General features: G+C 41.6%; 1 protein-coding gene across 1 annotated transcript in view; it reads right to left on the bottom strand.

Annotated features, from left to right (window-relative positions):
• The window catches only part of cds1 (CDP-diacylglycerol synthase (phosphatidate cytidylyltransferase) 1), a 31,252-nt gene that overhangs the window by 5,557 nt on the left and 5,861 nt on the right, over positions 1-19,834 (bottom strand). Inside the window, exons 2-12 of the mRNA XM_047380677.1 lie at positions 16,344-16,501; positions 12,076-12,172; positions 11,734-11,831; positions 9,818-9,957; positions 8,174-8,232; positions 6,111-6,193; positions 5,769-5,856; positions 5,204-5,272; positions 1,397-1,549; positions 1,092-1,211; positions 101-204 (exon numbers count right to left, since the gene is read on the bottom strand). Coding sequence (XP_047236633.1) covers positions 101-204; positions 1,092-1,211; positions 1,397-1,549; positions 5,204-5,272; positions 5,769-5,856; positions 6,111-6,193; positions 8,174-8,232; positions 9,818-9,957; positions 11,734-11,831; positions 12,076-12,172; positions 16,344-16,501 — 1,169 coding nt within the window. The remainder of the gene's footprint in view (positions 1-100; positions 205-1,091; positions 1,212-1,396; positions 1,550-5,203; positions 5,273-5,768; positions 5,857-6,110; positions 6,194-8,173; positions 8,233-9,817; positions 9,958-11,733; positions 11,832-12,075; positions 12,173-16,343; positions 16,502-19,834) is intronic.

The raw sequence follows: 19,834 nt of genomic DNA, 5'->3' as shown, positions 1-19,834 counted from the left end.
TTGCATTTTCTCTTCTTATTGAAGATACTCAAGTTTTAAGCTAACTTAGAAACGAGCCGAGGTTGTAACTGCACTGATGAACGCTCCTTTCTTTTCCTACCTGACGAAGCTGGCGATATAGACGTGAGTGAATGTGGCCATCAGGTACTGACAGTCAAAGCGGTCCATGATGCCTCCGTGGCCCGGGATGGTGTCGGCGAAGTCCTGAGGGAGTGAAGAAACCAGCACGTGTGAGCAACCAGTTGAACTTTGAACTTACACAGCTGAGAACAAATATTTGTCTCCTCGCAGATTTCTTCTGTTTTTGCTTTTTGTCACGCTTACATGTTTAAGATCATCAAACAAATTCTAGTATCGAGGATACCTGCCCAAATGTGAAAAGGTAATTGTGTCCATAACCTAATGACTGGTTGTGCGACCCTTGGGTCAGGCATTTGTGATAACCAGCGATTGGTCTTTTATATCACAGGAGGAATTCTGACCCACTCTTCTTTACAGAATTGCTTTAATCCAGGAAAACTGGAGGGTTTTCAAGCATGAATGGCTTGTTCAAGGTTAGCCTTTGACTAGGCCACTCCAAAACCTTCATACTGGGTTTTGCAAGCCATTAAGAGGTGTACTTGCTGGTGTGCTTCAGCTTAAGGCAGAATTGCGTGATTCTATCAATTACAGCACGGTCGTCCAGGTCCTGCAGGAGCAAAGCAGCCTCAGACCATCACGCTGCCACCACCATGTTTGACTGTTGGTACAATGTTCTTTTCCTGAAATGGGTCAGACATCGTCTTTTCTCTCGTCAGTTCCAGAGTTTTGGGAATGATTTTTTAGGAAGTGCGAATCGAGTCTTTGTGTTCTCTTTAGTCAGCAGTGGTTGAGCTCTTGGAACCCCTGTAGAGCTTTAGATGTTCTGGGTTCTTCTGAACTACTGGATGAGTTGTTGATGAACTCTTGGGAGTAATTTTGCTATTAAATCAAATAAAATTATTAAATTTGAGATTTAAATATGAGAAACAGTTTGGCTACACATTGATTTGTTTCCTGATAAATCCGAAAAATGGATGGAACCAAATAAAGCTTTATGAGACATTCTTTACTTTGATTTTGAAGGCTCGCTTAAAGCCACTGGCAAAGAAGCCACCGAAGGGCCCGATGAGGGACGCGAAAGATGACAGGAAGACGCTGTGGATCTGGAAGGGGTAAAGGTTCACCGTTTTCTGAAATGGAAACAAAGAGCAGAACATCAGGTTCTGATTTATTGACACTGAAGTTAACAAAGCATGATTTCATTCATGACATTTTACAGAAGTCATGTTCCAGCATACTTGACGTAAAACGCCAGACTGTCTTGATGCAAACTGTGTGCAAATGAATGAGATCATAGACGAGGACCGAGTCTCACCCATCTCAAAGTGTTCTGCAGCGCAGCAGGAAGGGTGTACTCCTGCATGACAAACAAATCGGACGGCTCACACTCAACTGTGAACCTGTTGGTCTCGCTGTTGAACTCCACGGGACACACAAAGTACTGGAACTGCGACAGGAGGTAGGCGAGCTGAGGGGGAACAAGAAGAAAGAAAATGTCAGTCTTTTCAGGAAAACAACTGATACGAGGACACGGAACTGCTGCACAAATTATTTTTGTTGGTTTGGAATAGGTGGAGTCTGTACCACACGTGAATGTATGAAAAATGTCCCAGCAGTTGCAACAAGAATGTGAATTTGTCAACAGATGTTTTTCCTCAGCAACAGCGGTTTCTTATTTATAAAGAGGCAGCAGCCGGCGTAAAAAAACAGAATGCTTTGGTTCTCTGAACAGGGTTCTTACACCGTATGGAAGAGGGTTTCATTCTTTAATTTGACTGAAATGTAAGTATGTTGACTTTATTTCCTTTTCCCACAATTCTCAAACTGTTAACACTGGTGGTACTCGGCTTTAGTCGTACACAGAAGAAATTCTGGTACTAATGGTTCTCATTGTGAATGGGAACACGTTAGCTATGAGGTAATAACAGCTAATTTCTAATTTGGCTAATCACCAGCAGCCAAAGTGACGCGCAAGGACATTATTAGCTTCATCTGAATCTCTTTAAAAGTGGGTGACAACATTTTGAGAGCTCCAAATATGAACTTCAACAGAGGACAGTGAAGCAGAAACAAGTGCAGGTGGCTACATCTGTTGCATTTCATCCACCTCTGAACAATCAAACCCAACTTAACCGAGTTCCAGTCCAGTTCAGTCCTAAGCGATCAGCTCAGGGACGAGTTGAACTGATTGATTAGGACTGAACAGCTCAGCTCAGAGACGAGGCTAACTAATATTAGCAATGTAAGCCAATAAGTATGTTTTTCTCTGCATTTTGTAGAAACATGTTTATTAAAGAAGGTTGAAAGATTTGATAAGAACCAAATAGTCAGAAGTGGTTTTTACTGCACTTAGTTTTACATACAGGGCAGCCATATTGGATTTTCTACTTTGAGGTTAGTGATAAACGTCCATCTTTCCCAAACATCTGACAGCTAGGGACTTTCTATTCATGTTCCCCAACTTCAAACCAGGGGCATATAACTACACTGTATCCTTCAACCAATCATGTGTTGCCATTTAAGGAGAGTGTTTCTCTTTTATATCACTGTGGAGGAATTCTGACCCACTCTTCTTTACAGAATTGCTTTAATCCAGGAAAACTGGAGGGTTTTCAAGCATGAATGGCTTGTTCAAGGTTAGCCTTTGACTAGGCCACTCCAAAACCTTCATACTGGGTTTTGCAAGCCATTAAGAGGTGTACTTGCTGGTGTGCTTCATTTCCTTCAAGTTCTTGGTGTCCCTCAGGGTACACCTCCTGGGCCATGCCCAGAAAGACGTCCAGGAGGCATCCGGACTTATTTTGATATGTAGGATCAGTGGCTGCATCCAAGTTCGACCGTAATGACAGACCTTCTCACCTTACAGGTCCTTCTCAAAATATTAGCACATTGTGATAAAGTTAATTATTTTCCATAATGTCATGATGAAAATTTAACATTCCTATATTTTAGATTCATTGCACACTAACTGAAATATTTCAGGTCTTTTATTGTCTTAATACGGATGATTTTGGCATACAGCTCATGAAAACCCAAAATTCCTATCTCACAAAATTAGCATATCATTAAAAGGGTCTCTAAACGAGCTATGAACCTAATCATCTGAATCAACGAGTTAACTCTAAACACCTGCAAAAAATTCCTGAGGCCTTTAAAACTCCCAGCCTGGTTCATCACTCAAATACCCAATCATGGGTAAGACTGCCGACCTGACTGCTGTCCAGAAGGCCACTATTGACACCCTCAAGCAAGAGGGTAAGACACAGAAAGACATTTCTGAACGAATAGGCTGTTCCCAGAGTGCTGTATCAAGGCACCTCAGTGGGAAGTCTGTGGGAAGGAAAAAGTGTGGCAGAAAACGCTGTACAACGAGAAGAGGTGACCGGACCCTGAGGAAGATTGTGGAGAAGGGCCGATTCCAGACCTTGGGGGACCTGCGGAAGCAGTGGACTGAGTCTGGAGTAGAAACATCCAGAGCCACCGTGCACAGGTGTGTGGTCCACTGTGTTTTATCAAGGGCAGGGTCAATGCAGCTAGCTATCAGGAGATTTTGGAGCACTTCATGCTTCCATCTGCTGAAAAGCTTTATGGAGATGAAGATTTCATTTTTCAGCACGACCTGGCGCCTGCTCACAATGCCAAAACCACTGGTAAATGGTTTACTGACCATGGTATCACTGTGCTCAATTGGCCTGCCAACTCTCCTGACCTGAACCCCATAGAGAATCTGTGGGATATTGTGAAGAGAACGTTGAGAGACTCAAGACCCAACACTCTGGATGAGCTAAAGGCCGCTATCGAAGCATCCTGGGCCTCCATAAGACCTCAGCAGTGCCACAGGCTGATTGCCTCCATGCCACGCCGCATTGAAGCAGTCATTTCTGCAAAAGGATTCCCGACCAAGTATTGAGTGCATAACTGTACATGATTATTTGAAGGTTGACGTTTTTTGTATTAAAAACACTTTTCTTTTATTGGTCGGATGAAATATGCTAATTTTGTGAGATAGGAATTTTGGGTTTTCATGAGCTGTATGCCAAAATCATCCATATTAAGACAATAAAAGACCTGAAATATTTCAGTTAGTGTGCAATGAATCTAAAATATATGACTGTTAAATTTTCATCATGACATTATGGAAAATAATGAACTTTATCACAATATGCTAATATTTTGAGAAGGACCTGTATATCTGAGGCAGGGCACGTCTCTACCTTATGAGAGATGCTAATTCCAGCTGATAGTATCTGTGATCTCATTGTTTTGGTCTTCATATCTCAGAACCACAGGTGAGGGTTGGAGCATCAAAGGAACACAGAAGGAACTCTGAATCGAGAGCTTTGCCTTTTGGCTGGGCTGTTTCTTCACAACACACTGAAGGCAACACATCTATCCTTGGTTGTTGCAGCTTCCATATTTAAAAACTTTGATCACTGTACAAATGTCTGGCAAAAATGTTTTAGTTTTTACTTCTTAATCAGACTTAAAAATGATTCAATACTGCAGAGATTTCAGTGTGTAAGAACAGGAGTTCTTCTTATGCAAGAACTGGCAAAACTAGTAATCAATAAAATGTGCGCGTTTACTAATGATGAATCATCTTTTCAGGATCGTACTGCATCTGTCCACCAAGCAAAGACTGCTTAAATGGTTCTTCATGAACGGCAGAACTCATAGGCTAAGCCAGAAAACAGTCCAGATCTCAATACAACTCAAAATGCATGGACCGGATCTGCAAACCGGATCTGTCAGCGGCTGACCTGGAAGATCTGTGAAGAACATTACCTTTCTTTACTAAACTCCTCAAACAAATTAAGCTTTCAGACAAGCCGAAAAAGCTGCAGGAAAGAGTTCCTTGGGAGAATATCCTGGTTTGAAAGTCAATCATTTTTTTGCGGCACAAAATTGTAAGAAACAAAGAATGCGGCGGGAATTGCAACAATGCCGTTATTTTTTTGAAGGCCAAATACCGACTTCCTCCACGAGTTCTGATTCCATATTAATCGCCTGAAACAAGCAGTGAATTGAGGATTTATTTTCTCTACCCTTCTCTGGGTACTTTGAAACTGTTTAGGAGGAAATGCTGAACATGTGATGAAGCTGTGACAATTCAATTACTCACAATGAAGCCAAAGACCACCGTGGAGAAGAAACCCCCAATGAAGCCCTCCCACGTCTTCTTCGGTGAGAGCTGTAGGACGGGATGAGAGAAGAAGTTCATGTTATTTTCTGCAAGTTTTTACTCAGCTAGTGCCATGAACTACTTGGGATTTGAGAGAAATCCGTTTTTATGCTGTACTTTGGTCTGACTGAGTGTCAACCAGCAGATAAAAATCCCACCAACACACTTCAACCTCGCCTCAGTGCTGTCAGCCGCAGCACTCCAACCCCACCGACACCTCCACGCCATACTGCATATGTTCAGTCCACCTAGCTACAGCACCACCCCAGTTCCAGCATCCCCATACCCCCTTGGCCCCTGATGCTGAGGCAGAAAAGCCCATACCTCCTACGCCACTAAGTGATGGATTTAATGATTGTAGACCAGACAAATTCATCCTATTCGGTTGGTTTTTCATAAAAGCAGACATTCTCTCCATAGGAATACAAAATTTTTTAAATAAAATATATTTAAACTTTGTTTATTCTTCCAGTTCTTAAGTATTTTTTTTTTTTGTTTGGTTTACCTTGATAAGAGGAGTTCTCCCAAAGAAGAATCCAAACAGATACGCCATGATGTCATTGCAGATCACAATGGAAATAGGAACAATGAACCTAGAAAGCAAAAATTCCAACTATGGTGAGAGGTAGGTCAGAGTACGAACAACACAAAGACAAGAGCTCAGATGTACAGAGGCAAAATCCTTCTTTTAAAATATTAGGTTAGCTTAAATAATGTTTATTTAGCTTATCGCTCCTACAGTACATATCTGCTGCATCAACATTAAAGAGCACCACAACAGTTAGGAAACACTCATGACGGCACATATACAACCACATTCAGATCGATCCATCTGTGTCCTGCTTACCAGATCATTCCTTCAAACAGGTTCTGAATGACAAGGTGGGACTGAGTTACCACAATCAACAGGGTCACATGGGTCCAAGCAAACTGGAATGGCAAACACAAACACCACAGTTTCACTGCACTGGAATGTAGCTGTGCCTGTTCAGAAGTGAGCTCATGTCAAAAATAACTGGAATCCACCCAGACTGACGGAGGAGGTGAATGACACTGACCAAGCCGTGCCACAGAGGGAGATGATTGAAACGTGTCAGAAACACCAAAATGGAGTGAGACACACAGGCATCAGACGGACAGTATGCAGGCATAGGAAAGAACAAGTCAAACTAATACTGCAGCATAATGAAAACAGTGCCATACAGGAGCCAAAATTAGTTATGTTTTGAAAATAATCATATACAGTTGCAGCCACACACAATTATCATGAATGAGTTCCTTTTGGGCTTTTAATGATTTCTTCTTTTTAGTCGAACAATTATAAACAGATTGGGTGGTTGCGCAATCTCAAACTTATGGTGGATTTTCTCTAATCCACACCGGTTGAAAATAATTATAACAATGTTAATAATGTTAATAATAATAATACAGGCCTAAATATATTCACACACTCCCACTAATATATGGATAGATAGTGTGCCTCAACCACTAAGGTTGAGGTGCTCCATTTAACCTAAAATATAGCATAATTCTGGATGGACATTAGACCACTCTTCTTGACAGAATTGGTAGAGTTTTAATCAGTTGGTTTCATGGCACAGACCAGGCTTTGAGAAATAGTTCGGACAATTTCCGCTGGGTTAAGTTCAAAGATTTGGGGAGGATGTTCAGGAAACTTAATGTTAGCCTCCTTTATCTGTCCCAAAATTGGGTTTTAAGTGTGTTTAAGATCACTGTCCTGCTGGAACACCCTTGGTGTCCAGGTTTCAATCATCTGACCAGTCACCCACCAATGGTAGGAAATAATTTTAAAAGCCCAGAACCAACTCAAAAACCACTAAGGCTCAAGATTCTGGATCACCAGTGTCACGGTCTACATTGAAGCCAATTTTTTACATTGACATAGGCTGAGCGGGTCACGACCTGGAAAGCACACCATGTTTTAAAATCGCCACCTTCAACCTTGACTTAAATTTGCCCACATTAACAAGACGAACACCTTCTGGAGACAGGTTTTAATGCCAGACAAGACCAGGATTGAGCTGTTTGGCCACAGTGACAAAAATATTGTTTGAAGGAGTCAAGGTGGGGCTTTCAAACCTAAGAAAATTTTACAAACTCTAAAAGCTACGGTGGTGGCAGTATCATGATGTGGGGCTGTTTGGCTGCTAGTGGTACTGGTCTGTTTCACAAAGTGGATGAAATAATGAAGTATTAAGTCAAACTTCTTCACTTTCACGTCAAATCAGGAGCTAGATGGTTGAAACTCAGACAATGATGCCAAACACATCAAAGCTGATTCTGGAATGGATAAAGCAGGGTAACATTAAGCTTCAGGAAAATACTTTTCAGAGCCGGGACCTCAATCCTGTGGAAAATTTGTGGACTGTGTTTGAAAGCTGGGTGGTGCCAGGAAACCAACTAGTTTGAATGAAAACCAATTCAGCTAAGAACAGCAGGAGAAGACCCCAAAGTCTTATGCAGTTCAGTTGTTGATTGCATAAATTATGTTTTAGGTGCATTTATATATTTGAGCCCATAAATTCTGCTTGTACACTTCTAACATGAATAATAGTGTATTGTGTATTTTCAGTGCCTTAGGGGGCAGCACAATAACTTCAATTAAAAGTACATTGCCTTTAGAGGGTCAGTGAAATGTGTTTAGGCCTTTAATTGTGGTGTAAACAAGTTGTCAACATGTGGGACAAAAAACAAAATGCATATGAATAATGAGAAGTTAAAGTAATTCATATCTATGCAGGCTTTATTTCTGCACTGAAATGTCAGGAGCCAGAATTAGGTCAGTAAAATCTTCTCAGTTTGACATGAAAAACGGCAAGCGGAGAAAGAGGATGGACAGCAGGATTAATGCAGAGAAGCAGAGAAGATGGTTACTTTGCTGATACACACCATGTAAAATTGCAGGCGGTAATGTTTCTTCACTAAACTCAGCACAAACATGCAGAAACCTGTGAAAGAGTAAACAACATGCCATCAGTTTTACACAGCAGTGTACAGTAGATTAAACACAATAGTCTGCAGTGTACTGTAGGGGGGGTTGGTGAAACATGCATTTTATTAAACAATTCACAACTTTATACGATCACTGACTAAATAAGTTACAATGATAGCTGCTCTGCCCATGGGCCGGGCTGTCGTATCGTGGTACTGCCCGGGCCATGGGCAGAGCAGCTATCATTGTAACTCATTTAAACCCACAGCGCACCTATCTAGAAACTGCAACAAGAGCTGGTAATGCTGTTGTATGAATCTTTGTGTCTGCTGACATTTTCATCAATGTTTAGACCGACTGTGAGGTGCTTTGCCAAAACAAATTCCTTGTATGTCCAAAAACGTACTTGGCAATAAAGCTTTTCTGATTCTGATTCTGATCTGATTCTTTGGTAACTGCCTGATAGCCCTATTGCTCCACTGATGATGCCTCCTAATGCATGGGTTTGTTTACCAGCTCCTTGGCTCCTTAGAAAGCTAACATCTAACATCTATCATGGACATGAACTGACCTTTAGTACAATTTAAACCTCAACCGTCCCAATCACTTTTGATAAATTCTCTTGATTTGCAAATTGATCTTGTGCTATACGAACGTTAAGTCTTAACTGACTTATTTTAGTTGGTTAGTTTCTTATGATGGCATTTTTATGTTCAAATTTGCTTTGTTCAGCATCTCGAGTTTCCCTTGTGTTTAAAAAGTGCTCTATAAATAAAGTTGGGTGGATCGAAGAGAAAACAACATTGGAATCATAACCCAGGGTAACAGAAAGTGTTGGATTTCTAAATAAAATATATATGTTAAAAAAGGATATATTAAAGGTTAGATTATTCTAATATTTTTTAGTGTGCTATAGGTTTAGCCTGATGGAGGACATAATTACCACTTTCCCTCACTCTGCAACATTCTCCTACTACTCTCCAATTTTGCATTATTTGCTGTTATTTTAACTTATAACTATGTTCTTTGTCTTTTCTCTTCCTAGAAACTACACCTGGCCTAGCTCTGTGTTTAGCTGTGATACCTGCCTGTAATGTTCTGCTAACAACTTACAGATGACACACTTTGCCCTGTTTTTCAGTGTTTCACCATGTGTCTCTCCTACACATAGCTACTGGCTGAGCTTTTACTGCAACTAACTGTATGTGCTCTTTTTTATCCTCTAGGCCTGAAAACTGGCTGTAGTTAATCTGCTTAGCTGTGTTTCTCTCTTAGATGAAGTGTGGAGATTGCTGTATGTGAACTTGTATAAGATCAATAAACTACTCAACCAGCAAATGAACGTTAAAAGGAAAAGCATGGAGAGGATATGAATAAGTTCATGTGATTGTGTCTGTTTAGAGTTTACACTACATGTTTCCCTAAAGGCATCTTTCTGTTCCCTGTTTAATGCTCAGCTCTACCAAACCAACACGGTTTGTCGTTGAAATCTGATTGGCCTGTCTGTAATAAAAACACAAGTGAGTGGACGCAGAGGGGCCAAACAGCTTGTTTTGTTTCTCCAAGACACTGAATCATATCGTCCTTGAGGACAGACTCACCTGCGAGATACAAAGTGAAGGAAATGAAGCGGTGATAACGAGCCAGGAACTGCAGAGGTTCCTCCCTCCGCACCAAAGCTCCAAAGGAATCTGCAACTGTTTCACCATAGAAGAAGTAGTTGACACAAATCAGGAAGTACCTAAGGCAAAAAAGAAAGGTCTGATCAGTTTATAGTATCCTTATGTAATTTTCTGGCATTTTTAGCAGCAGTGTTAAACTGTTGTCTGTTTCTGTGTGGGTCAATGGTTTTCTATGTCTACTTGTGCTTCTTACACCACTGCACATTGATCTGCTGAGTGTGTTTGTGTGTGTGAGGGGCTTTTATGGGGGTGGCCTTGGTGGGAAAGTTCATTTACTTCCAGCATGGCAGTGATCTTTGCTCCGATCTGCATTGTGTGGGTGTGTATGCAAAGTGTTAACAAAAGCAGCAGGACACCAGACTCAGAGCGTATGGATGCAGCACACAGACCACAAAATATGCAAATCTCACAAACTATAATTAATACTTTATTATTACAAATAATAGATGAGCAATCATGAGCAATCAAGTATGTTTGTGTGATTTATTAAGGAAATTAAAACACATGCAGAACTTCCTGTTTCAAATCTTTGACACAGGTGTGCCAGTAGTGTGTTTGTGTTGGAGATTTTTTTCAAATAATTCAAGCCTCTTGAGTTCTGATCGGGAAAGAGTTTGGTTGAAAATGATGAACTGATTTTGTCACTCCACTCCTTACAGTTCCAGTCAGTTTCATTAAGACAGGCTCATCCAGGGTGGAGTGTTTACACAACATACAAATTCAGCTTTCAACCATCTAGCTGTTGAAGAATTAGGAGGTATTCTTCATTCTTATGTATTTTATCCATTTTGTGTTGTGTCACTGTCCACAATGAATTCAGTATAACATCTATGTAGAGTCCGAAGGTACCATCCAAAAAAGTAGCACTTACTCCAGAACCAGCATCTTTGAGCACAACTGTAATTTGCAGCTGCCTGCATGGACAAGACCAACTACTTCTGGAGAAAGGTTTTACGGTCAGACAAGAAACAAAGAGCAGTGAGCCCACAATAACAAGAAGTATGTTAGGAGGAGTCAGTGTGTGTCTTTCAAACCCGGGAGCAGTGTACCAGCTGCCAAGTCCAGTGGCAGCAGCATGATGCTACCAGTAGTACTGGTGCCTTGCACAAGGCTGATGAAATGATGAAAGTGGGGGACAAACTTCATATTCTTCAACGTCAACTTAAACCAACAGCAAGGTGGTTTGAACCTGGACACAATGGGTCCAACAGAACCAATGATCCCAAACCCAGACCTACACTGGTGTTGCATTGGATAAAGCAGGCTAACATTAAGCTTCTGGAGTGACCCCAACAGCGTTGAGGTTAGAGCCAATCTAGGAGTTTAATGTTGGCCCGGTTTGCTGAAAATCTGTTGGCTATGCTTTAAAGCTGGGTCTGTGCCAGAACACTGATCCATTTAAATAAGCTCCAATAATTCTGCCCTGAACATTGGCCAAATATCCAGGCAGAATCTTAAAATTATGTTTACTTTCTCAGCACTGCGCTATGGGACATTTAACCAGACATTAGTGATGAGCGGATGTAAACCTTCAACCAGTACTTTATAGAGTATCAATGGTAAAAAACCTGGACATGAGTTAAAGGAAGTGTGGCTCATTTTAAAAAGAAATCAAGCCTATTCCAAGGTTACCATGAGTATACATACAACAGCAGCCTAAAATGTTTCATTTTTTTGCTAAATTGTTGCAAGATTAAAGAGGTACAACAAACTCTTTGAGAAAAGTTTACTTTAACACTATTTAAGAACGAAGTTTCATGAGACGCTTTCAAACTGCAGGATAGATTTATGCTCAAATGTATCTACTGCTTACCATAAAAATCTATTTTTCTTACCAGCTTAGGGTCCGGAACCAAGGCAGCTCATAGGAATGATAAACTCTGTAGCCAATGGTGATAATTTCATGGAAACACTTTATTTGCACACACATGACCTACGGGAGAAATACCAGAAGAGAGCTGAGCAGAGAAGTCTGACTGACAGAAAAGTCAGCAAAGTTTTGGTAAGGTTAAGCTGCTTTATCTGTTAGCTATCAAAAATGAGGATGGGCTGCAGCCCCAGAAACGCACCCACTTTCCACAGGTTTTACTAACTTCAAACTCAGAAATTTCAGCTTTCGAGTACAACTTCAGTTTTAGTTAAGTTTTATGCTGTACGCATGATTAACTGTAACTTACCACAAAGATAAGAGTGATAGGTCCCATATAGATGATGAGGAAGAAGCCCGAAATCATGCAAATGGACAAAAGTCCTCGTATCCAGTAGTTCTTCCATCTGTGAAGAACGGAGAGCTTAGAGAACAAACGTATGGCTGTATTTATATCAGTCACAAGGTCTGTTTACAACACAATACAACTAATGAACAATTCATTCAACAGAAGAGGCATCAAATTTGAATTACAACCCAAGTTCATGATTGGCAGAATCCAACCGCCGATTTGACCTAAGAGCTGAACAAGCCAAGCTCTATCGCCTATTTAATTAAAGTGCTGATTTGCAAAGATGCTACTAAGAGAAGACCTGATGATTTCTAGACGGTTTTAGATCTTCTGTGCTTAAATAAAAATAAAAAATATAGCTTTCCCATTGTTTTCACCTACCTACAGTGGCATAAAATATTATTTGCCTCGCAAACCAACCTGGCCCTACACGAAAAAGTACCAAATAAGTGATAGAATTTCCTCGCTAATTATTTCAATTCAGTCTCTTTGGAGGATTTTCCAGCATTAAACACCAGTTTATGTTCACACCACAGCATCACAAACTAATTTAAGTCCAGACTTTGACTAGGCCAGTCCAGAACCTTATTTTATTTCCCATTTGGACATAGACTCGGTGGTTTGCTTTGAATCAATGTCCTGCCGCATAACCCGAGTGCATTTGAGCCGAAGATCAGAAACTGACGGCCGGATATTCTCCTTGAGGATTTTACAGCAAGTGGTCCAAGTCTGGACCACTTGCTTTAAGAAGAACTGGACCACTTGCTGAAGAAGCAAAGCCTCCCCCAGCCATTAGTTCACATAAAAGAGGGTGGCTTTCTCCAGCAGTCATTGGGTGGGAGACTGGGTAAACCCTGGACATGTCGCCAGTCCACCACAGGGCAACACAGAGACACACAAGACAAACAACCACGCACACACATTCAAACCAAAGAGCAATTTAAATTAACCAGTTAACATAACTGTCATGTGTCTTGGCTGTGGGAGGAAGTCGGACTAGGCAGAGAGAATGCATCTACGGGGAGAACATGCCAACTCCTTGCCCAAAGACGCAGAGCTGGGATTCAAACCCAGGACCTTCTAGTTGCAAGGCAGCAGTGCTACCAACTGGCCCACCATCCAGCCAAGTGTCAACATGAATCAAACAAAATGTGGGTAATCACAGGTAACTGTTAATCAACTAAGGTGCAGGTGGGGCAGCTTAATAAAACCATTATTTGAAAACCGCTTTTTTGTATTTACTCTGGTTTTCTTTGTCTACCAGTGAATATTTTTTATCCGAAACAGTGAAGTTGGACAAAAAACAGTAAAAGTAAAAAATTTGTAAGGGTGCAAATACTTTTTCACAGCCCTGTGTGATGTAACAAATATATTGCTAACTTGTTCTTGCTGGAAAAGGCTTCATATTTGTAGCTTTGAGGCACACCTTTCACAGCAAATCAGAACCAACCTAACAGGAGCCAAGCGGGCCAGAAGTTGCTGTCTGCTGTATAAATGGAAAAGATCTGCATCAGGAGAAAAGCTCTCAATGCTGACTGCTTGGTATCCCTCCACCCTCTCTCTTCACCGTCAAATCCATTCATCTGATCTCTGCGGTCATTCATGCAGCTCCATTCATCTATGATCATTTCTACTACTGTTTGGGTTTGTTGCTTCTCATTCCACCAACCTCCCAATGATCATGTTCTGCAACTTAATACGAGGTTGTGTGGTCTGGAATCTATTCTAGCTCCTTAACTCCACGTTCTTCCTGGTTTCCTTCTCCCTTTGCGGCCGGTTTATCCACACGTCTCTGCAGAACTTCAGCTGCAGAGGCGCCCTTTGACTCAATGAACCACAGTGAACTAACTGCAAGTCATTAAGTGGCCACACCCTCCACTCCTTCACTGAACACAAAACAGCCCATTGTCAGTTTGCACTCATGTTGCTGAGGACCTATCCACTTTATAGTGTTTATATCTCTACTCCTGTATCCGTTTATCGCTTCAGGGTCTTATCTTTCCTGTTTTTATCACTGTCAGAGAGCAGCATATCAAAACAAACTCCTCGTCCGGGTAAACTAATAATTCTTGGCAGGCTTTTACAAATCGACCATTATTCAGATCATCTGAACAATCACACTAGGGATATTTGCCCCAATAATCTTTGTCTCCTTATGTAGGAACAGTTTGGTGAGCCTAAAATGTGGGAATTTTCACATTGTTTTCTAACATCTAAAAAAAGAATAGTTTTCCATTTTACTAGGTTGCAACCACAAACTTCAGGGCGTTTTATTTGAATGTTATGTGATAGACCCACACAAAGTTCGGGAAAAAATTGTGTGAAAAAACTCAGGTGGCCCTAAATAATATCAGAAGTCACCCACCTAGCAAACTGAGCCCAACTGTGTGTAATTTAATCTCAGTACAAATCAATGTGGAGGCTTTAGAGGTTTGTTAGAGAACCTTAGGGAACCAGGAGCATCATGAAGACCAAGGAAACCAGCAGGCAGGTCAGGGAGAACGTTATGGAGATGTTTAAAGCAGGGTTAGGTTCTAAAACCGTATCCCAAGCTTTGAACATCTCACAGAGCTCTGTTCAATCCATCATCTGGATGGATCATCATGGAGAGAGGATGGAGACATGAGACAAAAGTTAGGAACTACATCTCCCACTACACAAGCTTTAAGAAGTTTTATTTATTTCAGTTTCCAGATGAGCAAAGCTGGTAGAAACACATCTTAAAAGAGTTGGGGCCGTCGGTGTTGTCATAGTTCATTCTACAAACTAAAAGGTGATGGGGCTGATTACAAACGCACACCTCAGTTTTCAGATTCTTATTGTTAAAAACTTTTGTCCCCTTCGGAAATATGTTTTGTTGGTCTATCCCATAGAACCAACAAAGTACACTGAAGTGGGGCAGTGCCTCTAATCACAGGTAATTGTTAATCAATCGACACTGAAGCGGGTCGGTACGTAGCAGTAGAGTGGACACCCCTAAATAGGAGGCTATCAGTCTTTGCCGCAGCCATCTGTGGTTTGATTCCCGGCCTTGAGACCTTTACTGCATAATTCCTCCCTTCTCTCTCTGCCCATATCCCATCTGGGTAGTTGGCCACTAGTTAGTAGTTGAAACGTGACCAAAAAAAGCAGGACTTTTGGGGTTTTTTTCAGCACTAGTTGTCCTTTATTGTTTTTTATTTCTTTTAAAGTAAGCAGCCAGGAAGTGGGGTGGAGAGATGGGAAAGACATGCAACATGGGTCTCTGGGTCGAGACTCGAACCCAGGACAGCTGCGTCGAAGACTGCGGCCTCTGTATATGTGTCGTGTTTGTGTTCCTGTATGTGATCACTGTACCGTTACACCTTTTCTCAACTAAAAATATCTCAGCTTTAATTTAAGCTCAAATTAATCTGCAGTTGTTCTTAAATGGGAGGAACCTGGTATTTTACTGCATTATTAAGGTAAAACAATAATTCAAACAACATCCGGAGTGTAGAAACACCAGTGAGTTACAGTAACACTCTTGTTTTTCTGAGCATTTCCGTGAAAATGACATGATGCAACTGTGACTTTTAGGAGTTAGCATTTTGGCCAGCTTGCAAACTAAGAGCTCTTGATGTTTGTTCTGCTTACAGTGAGAAACAGTGTTGTCTCTTAAGATAGCATGTACATGCAAATATAATTTAATCTACAGTCAGGACGTCCATGCCTGTATTATCAGAGCTCCCTCTGATAAATGCTGCCATCACTTTTCATGTGAAATACCAACTGCAGCAATTTAAGCAGGTTCCTGTAAAGACAAAACATATGTACTGAAGAAGAAAAATGCAAACAATCACCAGCTTGTAAAAAAATGCCACACAACAGTTGCACAACTTGGTGGAAAATCTCAGAGTTTGTGTCGTTTCAGCTGATCTTGTGTCCTGCTATCAGCCTGACTCCCCAATGAGAACTATCCCCTTAGGTAAGACACTGATTGCTTAGATCTAATACATGCAACCCCAAAATAACAAAATTATTCTTACAGTGGTCTACAGCAATCTGTGGCAAATTCCCCCAATGTCAAATGAGATGTTTTTTCACTCTCGGGGTTTAACTGATAAGGTTTGTCACACCTAAAGCTTGATCTGGCCATGTTTGTGTGTACTTTAGCAGAACGGTGACCACAGGAACCTGCTCAGGATCAAATACAAGAAAACATTTGGTGTTGGCGCTCAACGCATATCTGTGTGAGGAATAAGCACCTGGGCGGAAGCCCCTCCAGAGCTTTGTTCAGGTATTCTAGAGTGTTGTCCGAGTCTGCTGTGGAGACAGGAGCATCTGGAGTGTCTGTTTTGGAGTCAACGTCACATTCTCCCTCAGCGTCGCCTGGCAGGCCCAGCCTGTCGTCGCTTTCGGCTTCCTGCCAGAAAAAAAAAAACAAGAGCACAGATATTTAAACACCGACTCATTATAGGGAGTCCTCACCTCACACATATATATGTCAGATGTCAAATGTAGAAAAAGTGTTTTTGCAAAACGAGGAAGATAGATGTCAACAGCTTTGTCCATCCAAGAAAGTGATTGAAGCAGGAGAGACAAAAACATGTAAATGTTAAAAAAGTAGCAGCGTTTAACCTGGGAGGACCAAGGTCCTTCTATAAAATGTTGCAAACATATTTGCACTCCAGTTTCCCTCAGAATTGTCAACTACTTTCATCTCAGTACAATCACATCACCATTAGCTTGTAATCATTGTCTCCGTGGTTACCAGTGGTTACCTCCACTACATTACATTAAAGCTACCAACCCCCTACCTTCAGATCCTCCACCTGCACTAAAGATCTCCGAGGAAGATGTAAACAGGCTCTTTCAGCGCATGAAAACAAAGAAAGCTGATGGACCTGATAACGTCTCCCCATCATGTCTGAAAGCCTGTGCAAATCAACTCGCTCCGATCTTCACCCGGATCTTCAACAAATCACTGGAGAAATGTGAGGTCCCCTCCTGCCTCAAACGATCCACCATCATCCCGGTTCCCAGGAAACCCACCATCGTAGGATTAAATGACTACAGGCCTGTAGCCCTGACGTCTGTGATCATGACATCCTTTGAGCGGCTGGTGTTGAAGCACCTGAAAGACATCACAGGCCCCCTGCTGGACCCCCTGCAATTTGCTTACTGAGCAAACAGGTCAGCAGTTGATGCTGTTAACTTAGGTCTACACTTCATCCTGCAACACCTCGACCACCCAGGGACGTACGCCAGGATCCTGTTTGTAGACTTCAGCTCGGCCTTCAACACCATCATACCAGACATCCTCCACCAGAAGCTCACACACCTCAACGTCCCAGCCTCCACCTGTCAGTGGATCAACAGCTTCCTGACGGACCGACAGCAGCAGGTGAGACTGGGGAGCATCTTCTCCCGAACCAGATCAATAAGTACTGGTGCCCCCCAGGGGTGAGTTCTATCCCCACTCCTCTTCTCTCTGTACACAAATGACTGCACCTCATTGGACTCGTCCGTGAAACTCCTTAAGTTTGCAGACGACACCGCTGTCATTGGACTGATCCAGGACGGTGATGAGTCTGCATACAGACAGCAGGTGGATCGGCTGGTACACTGGTGCGGTCAGAACTACCTTGAACTGAACCCACTCAAGACTGTGGAAATGGTGGTGGACTTTTGGAGAACACCACCCCCATACACCCCCCTCACCATCCTCAACAACACTGTATCGGCTGTGGACCACTTCAGGTTCTTAGGAACCACCATCTCTGAGGACCTGAGATGGTCTTCTCACATAGACACTGTTCAAAAGAAGGCCCAGCAGAGACTGTACTTCCTGAGGCAACTCAAGAAGTTCAACCTTCCACAGGAGCTGCTGGTCATCTTCTACACTGCCATCATTCAGTCTGTCCTGTCTTCATCCATCTCAGTGTGGTTTGGTTCATCCACAAAACAGGACAGATCCAGACTGCAACGAATAATCAGGACTGCAGAGAGAATAATCAGAGCTGACCTTCCCTCCATCCAGGACTTATACAGGTCTAGGGTCAAAAGAGCTGCCAAAATCTCTGCAGACCCCACACACCCTGCACATAAACTGTTCAGAGCTTTACCTTCAGGTGGCGCTACAGAGCACTGTTTACTAAAACCAGCCGCCACAGAGATAGTTTCTTCCCCCAGGCTGTTTCTCTGATGAACATTTAATAGAGTACAGAACAACAGCATACAGATGTTGCAAATGCACCTTTTATTTATATATGTGTATATTTGTATAATGTAAATATGTATATTCTGTAATACAAAAACCAGAGAGCAAAGTGTACCGGAGTCAAATTTCTTGTTTGTATGTTTGTATGTACAAACTTGCCAATAAAGCTGATTCTGATTATATTAAAATGGCCTCTAATGCAGAAAACCTCAAAGTGAGAAGTTCAATTACAATGATAAAGGGTTTAGGCCACCCATGGGAGACTACAGAATCCTGTTGCCACCAGTGCAGAGCTTGCTCAACATTGGCAGGAACAGTGCCGGAAATAAAGAGTGGGATCAAAACCTCCTGCAAGAGCAACGTCTTCCAAACACTCAGATACAATCTGGTGTAATCTGCAGATTGATTATGTACAGGATGGAGCACCATGCCCCAAGGCAAGTCGTGAAAAGTGGCCAAATGATCACAACAGTGGAATTTTGGACCTGTGATATGTAATCGTTCCAGATCCTAACCTGACTAAGAACCTGTGGCCAGTTCTCTAAAATCCCATTAAACTGAACGGTAGGAGGGCTGAAACAGTTCAAAGCCTTTAAATAATAAGAAATATTTAATCTGAGTTAAAACATAAAAAAGTACAGAGTTACATGTTTTATTTCCAGTAAAAAAAAAGTTTCAGATTCCAGCAGCAACTGTTCTGATTTGTTGGCGCTTTAGGATCACATCAGTGTCCTCCAATCATATATATTAAAATATAAATAAAATATATATTTATTACAAATATTTATGCAAATTGAAACCTAATAAATTCTCTCAAACTTTTGTTCTTGAGGTAACAATGTTTGTGTGATCATAATGAGGTGAGCTGGAGATGAGTTTTCCCCTCCTAAAGGAACCTGCTGTACTTCCATTTCAGCATGACGTTTCCATTTTTAACTGGAGACTCTCTGTTGCTCTTCGACATCTTCTTTTACCTTTCATGGGCTCTTTTACTGAAACGCTGCCGAGTGTGGTTAAATGGGGTCATCAGGGTTAAATTAGAGCTTAAAGTCCACAGATGTTCTTAGCTCACAAAATGGGAAAGAAGTGGGGTGGGTTACATTAGTTGGTGAGTGGATAAAGAAAAAGGTGTAATGTGGATTTCTACTCGCTTTCCACTCGGGACCAGTCATGCCTCTTTGTATTATTGTGAATGATGAATTTCTTGAAATGTTTTTGCATTAATAACATTAAACTGGTCCCGGCATCCTTCAGTACACAACAACAACATTAGCATGGACGTCACACACAAAAAACCCACATTAAGCTTCCGTTTATATCGCTTTATCGAGTCTATCAAATGCTTTTTAATCACCAAGACAGCCAAACTCCAAAAGAAACCTCAAATGTGAGTCAGAGCACAGGATCAGACTAATCCCAGGTGTCTGAGTACCTGGAAAAACCAACCGCAGGCAAGGCAAGTTTCTTTATATAGCACCATTCTTACACAAAATCAAAGGAGAAACATAAGAATAACAAAGCTTTTACGCTTTGAAA

This window comes from Girardinichthys multiradiatus, chromosome 12 (genome assembly GCF_021462225.1).
Source record: "Girardinichthys multiradiatus isolate DD_20200921_A chromosome 12, DD_fGirMul_XY1, whole genome shotgun sequence".
In the NCBI taxonomy this organism is placed as follows: Eukaryota; Metazoa; Chordata; class Actinopteri; order Cyprinodontiformes; family Goodeidae; genus Girardinichthys; species Girardinichthys multiradiatus.
The sequence above is the reverse complement of the archived record's forward strand: the minus strand, read 5'-3'. Positions and strand labels throughout refer to the sequence as shown.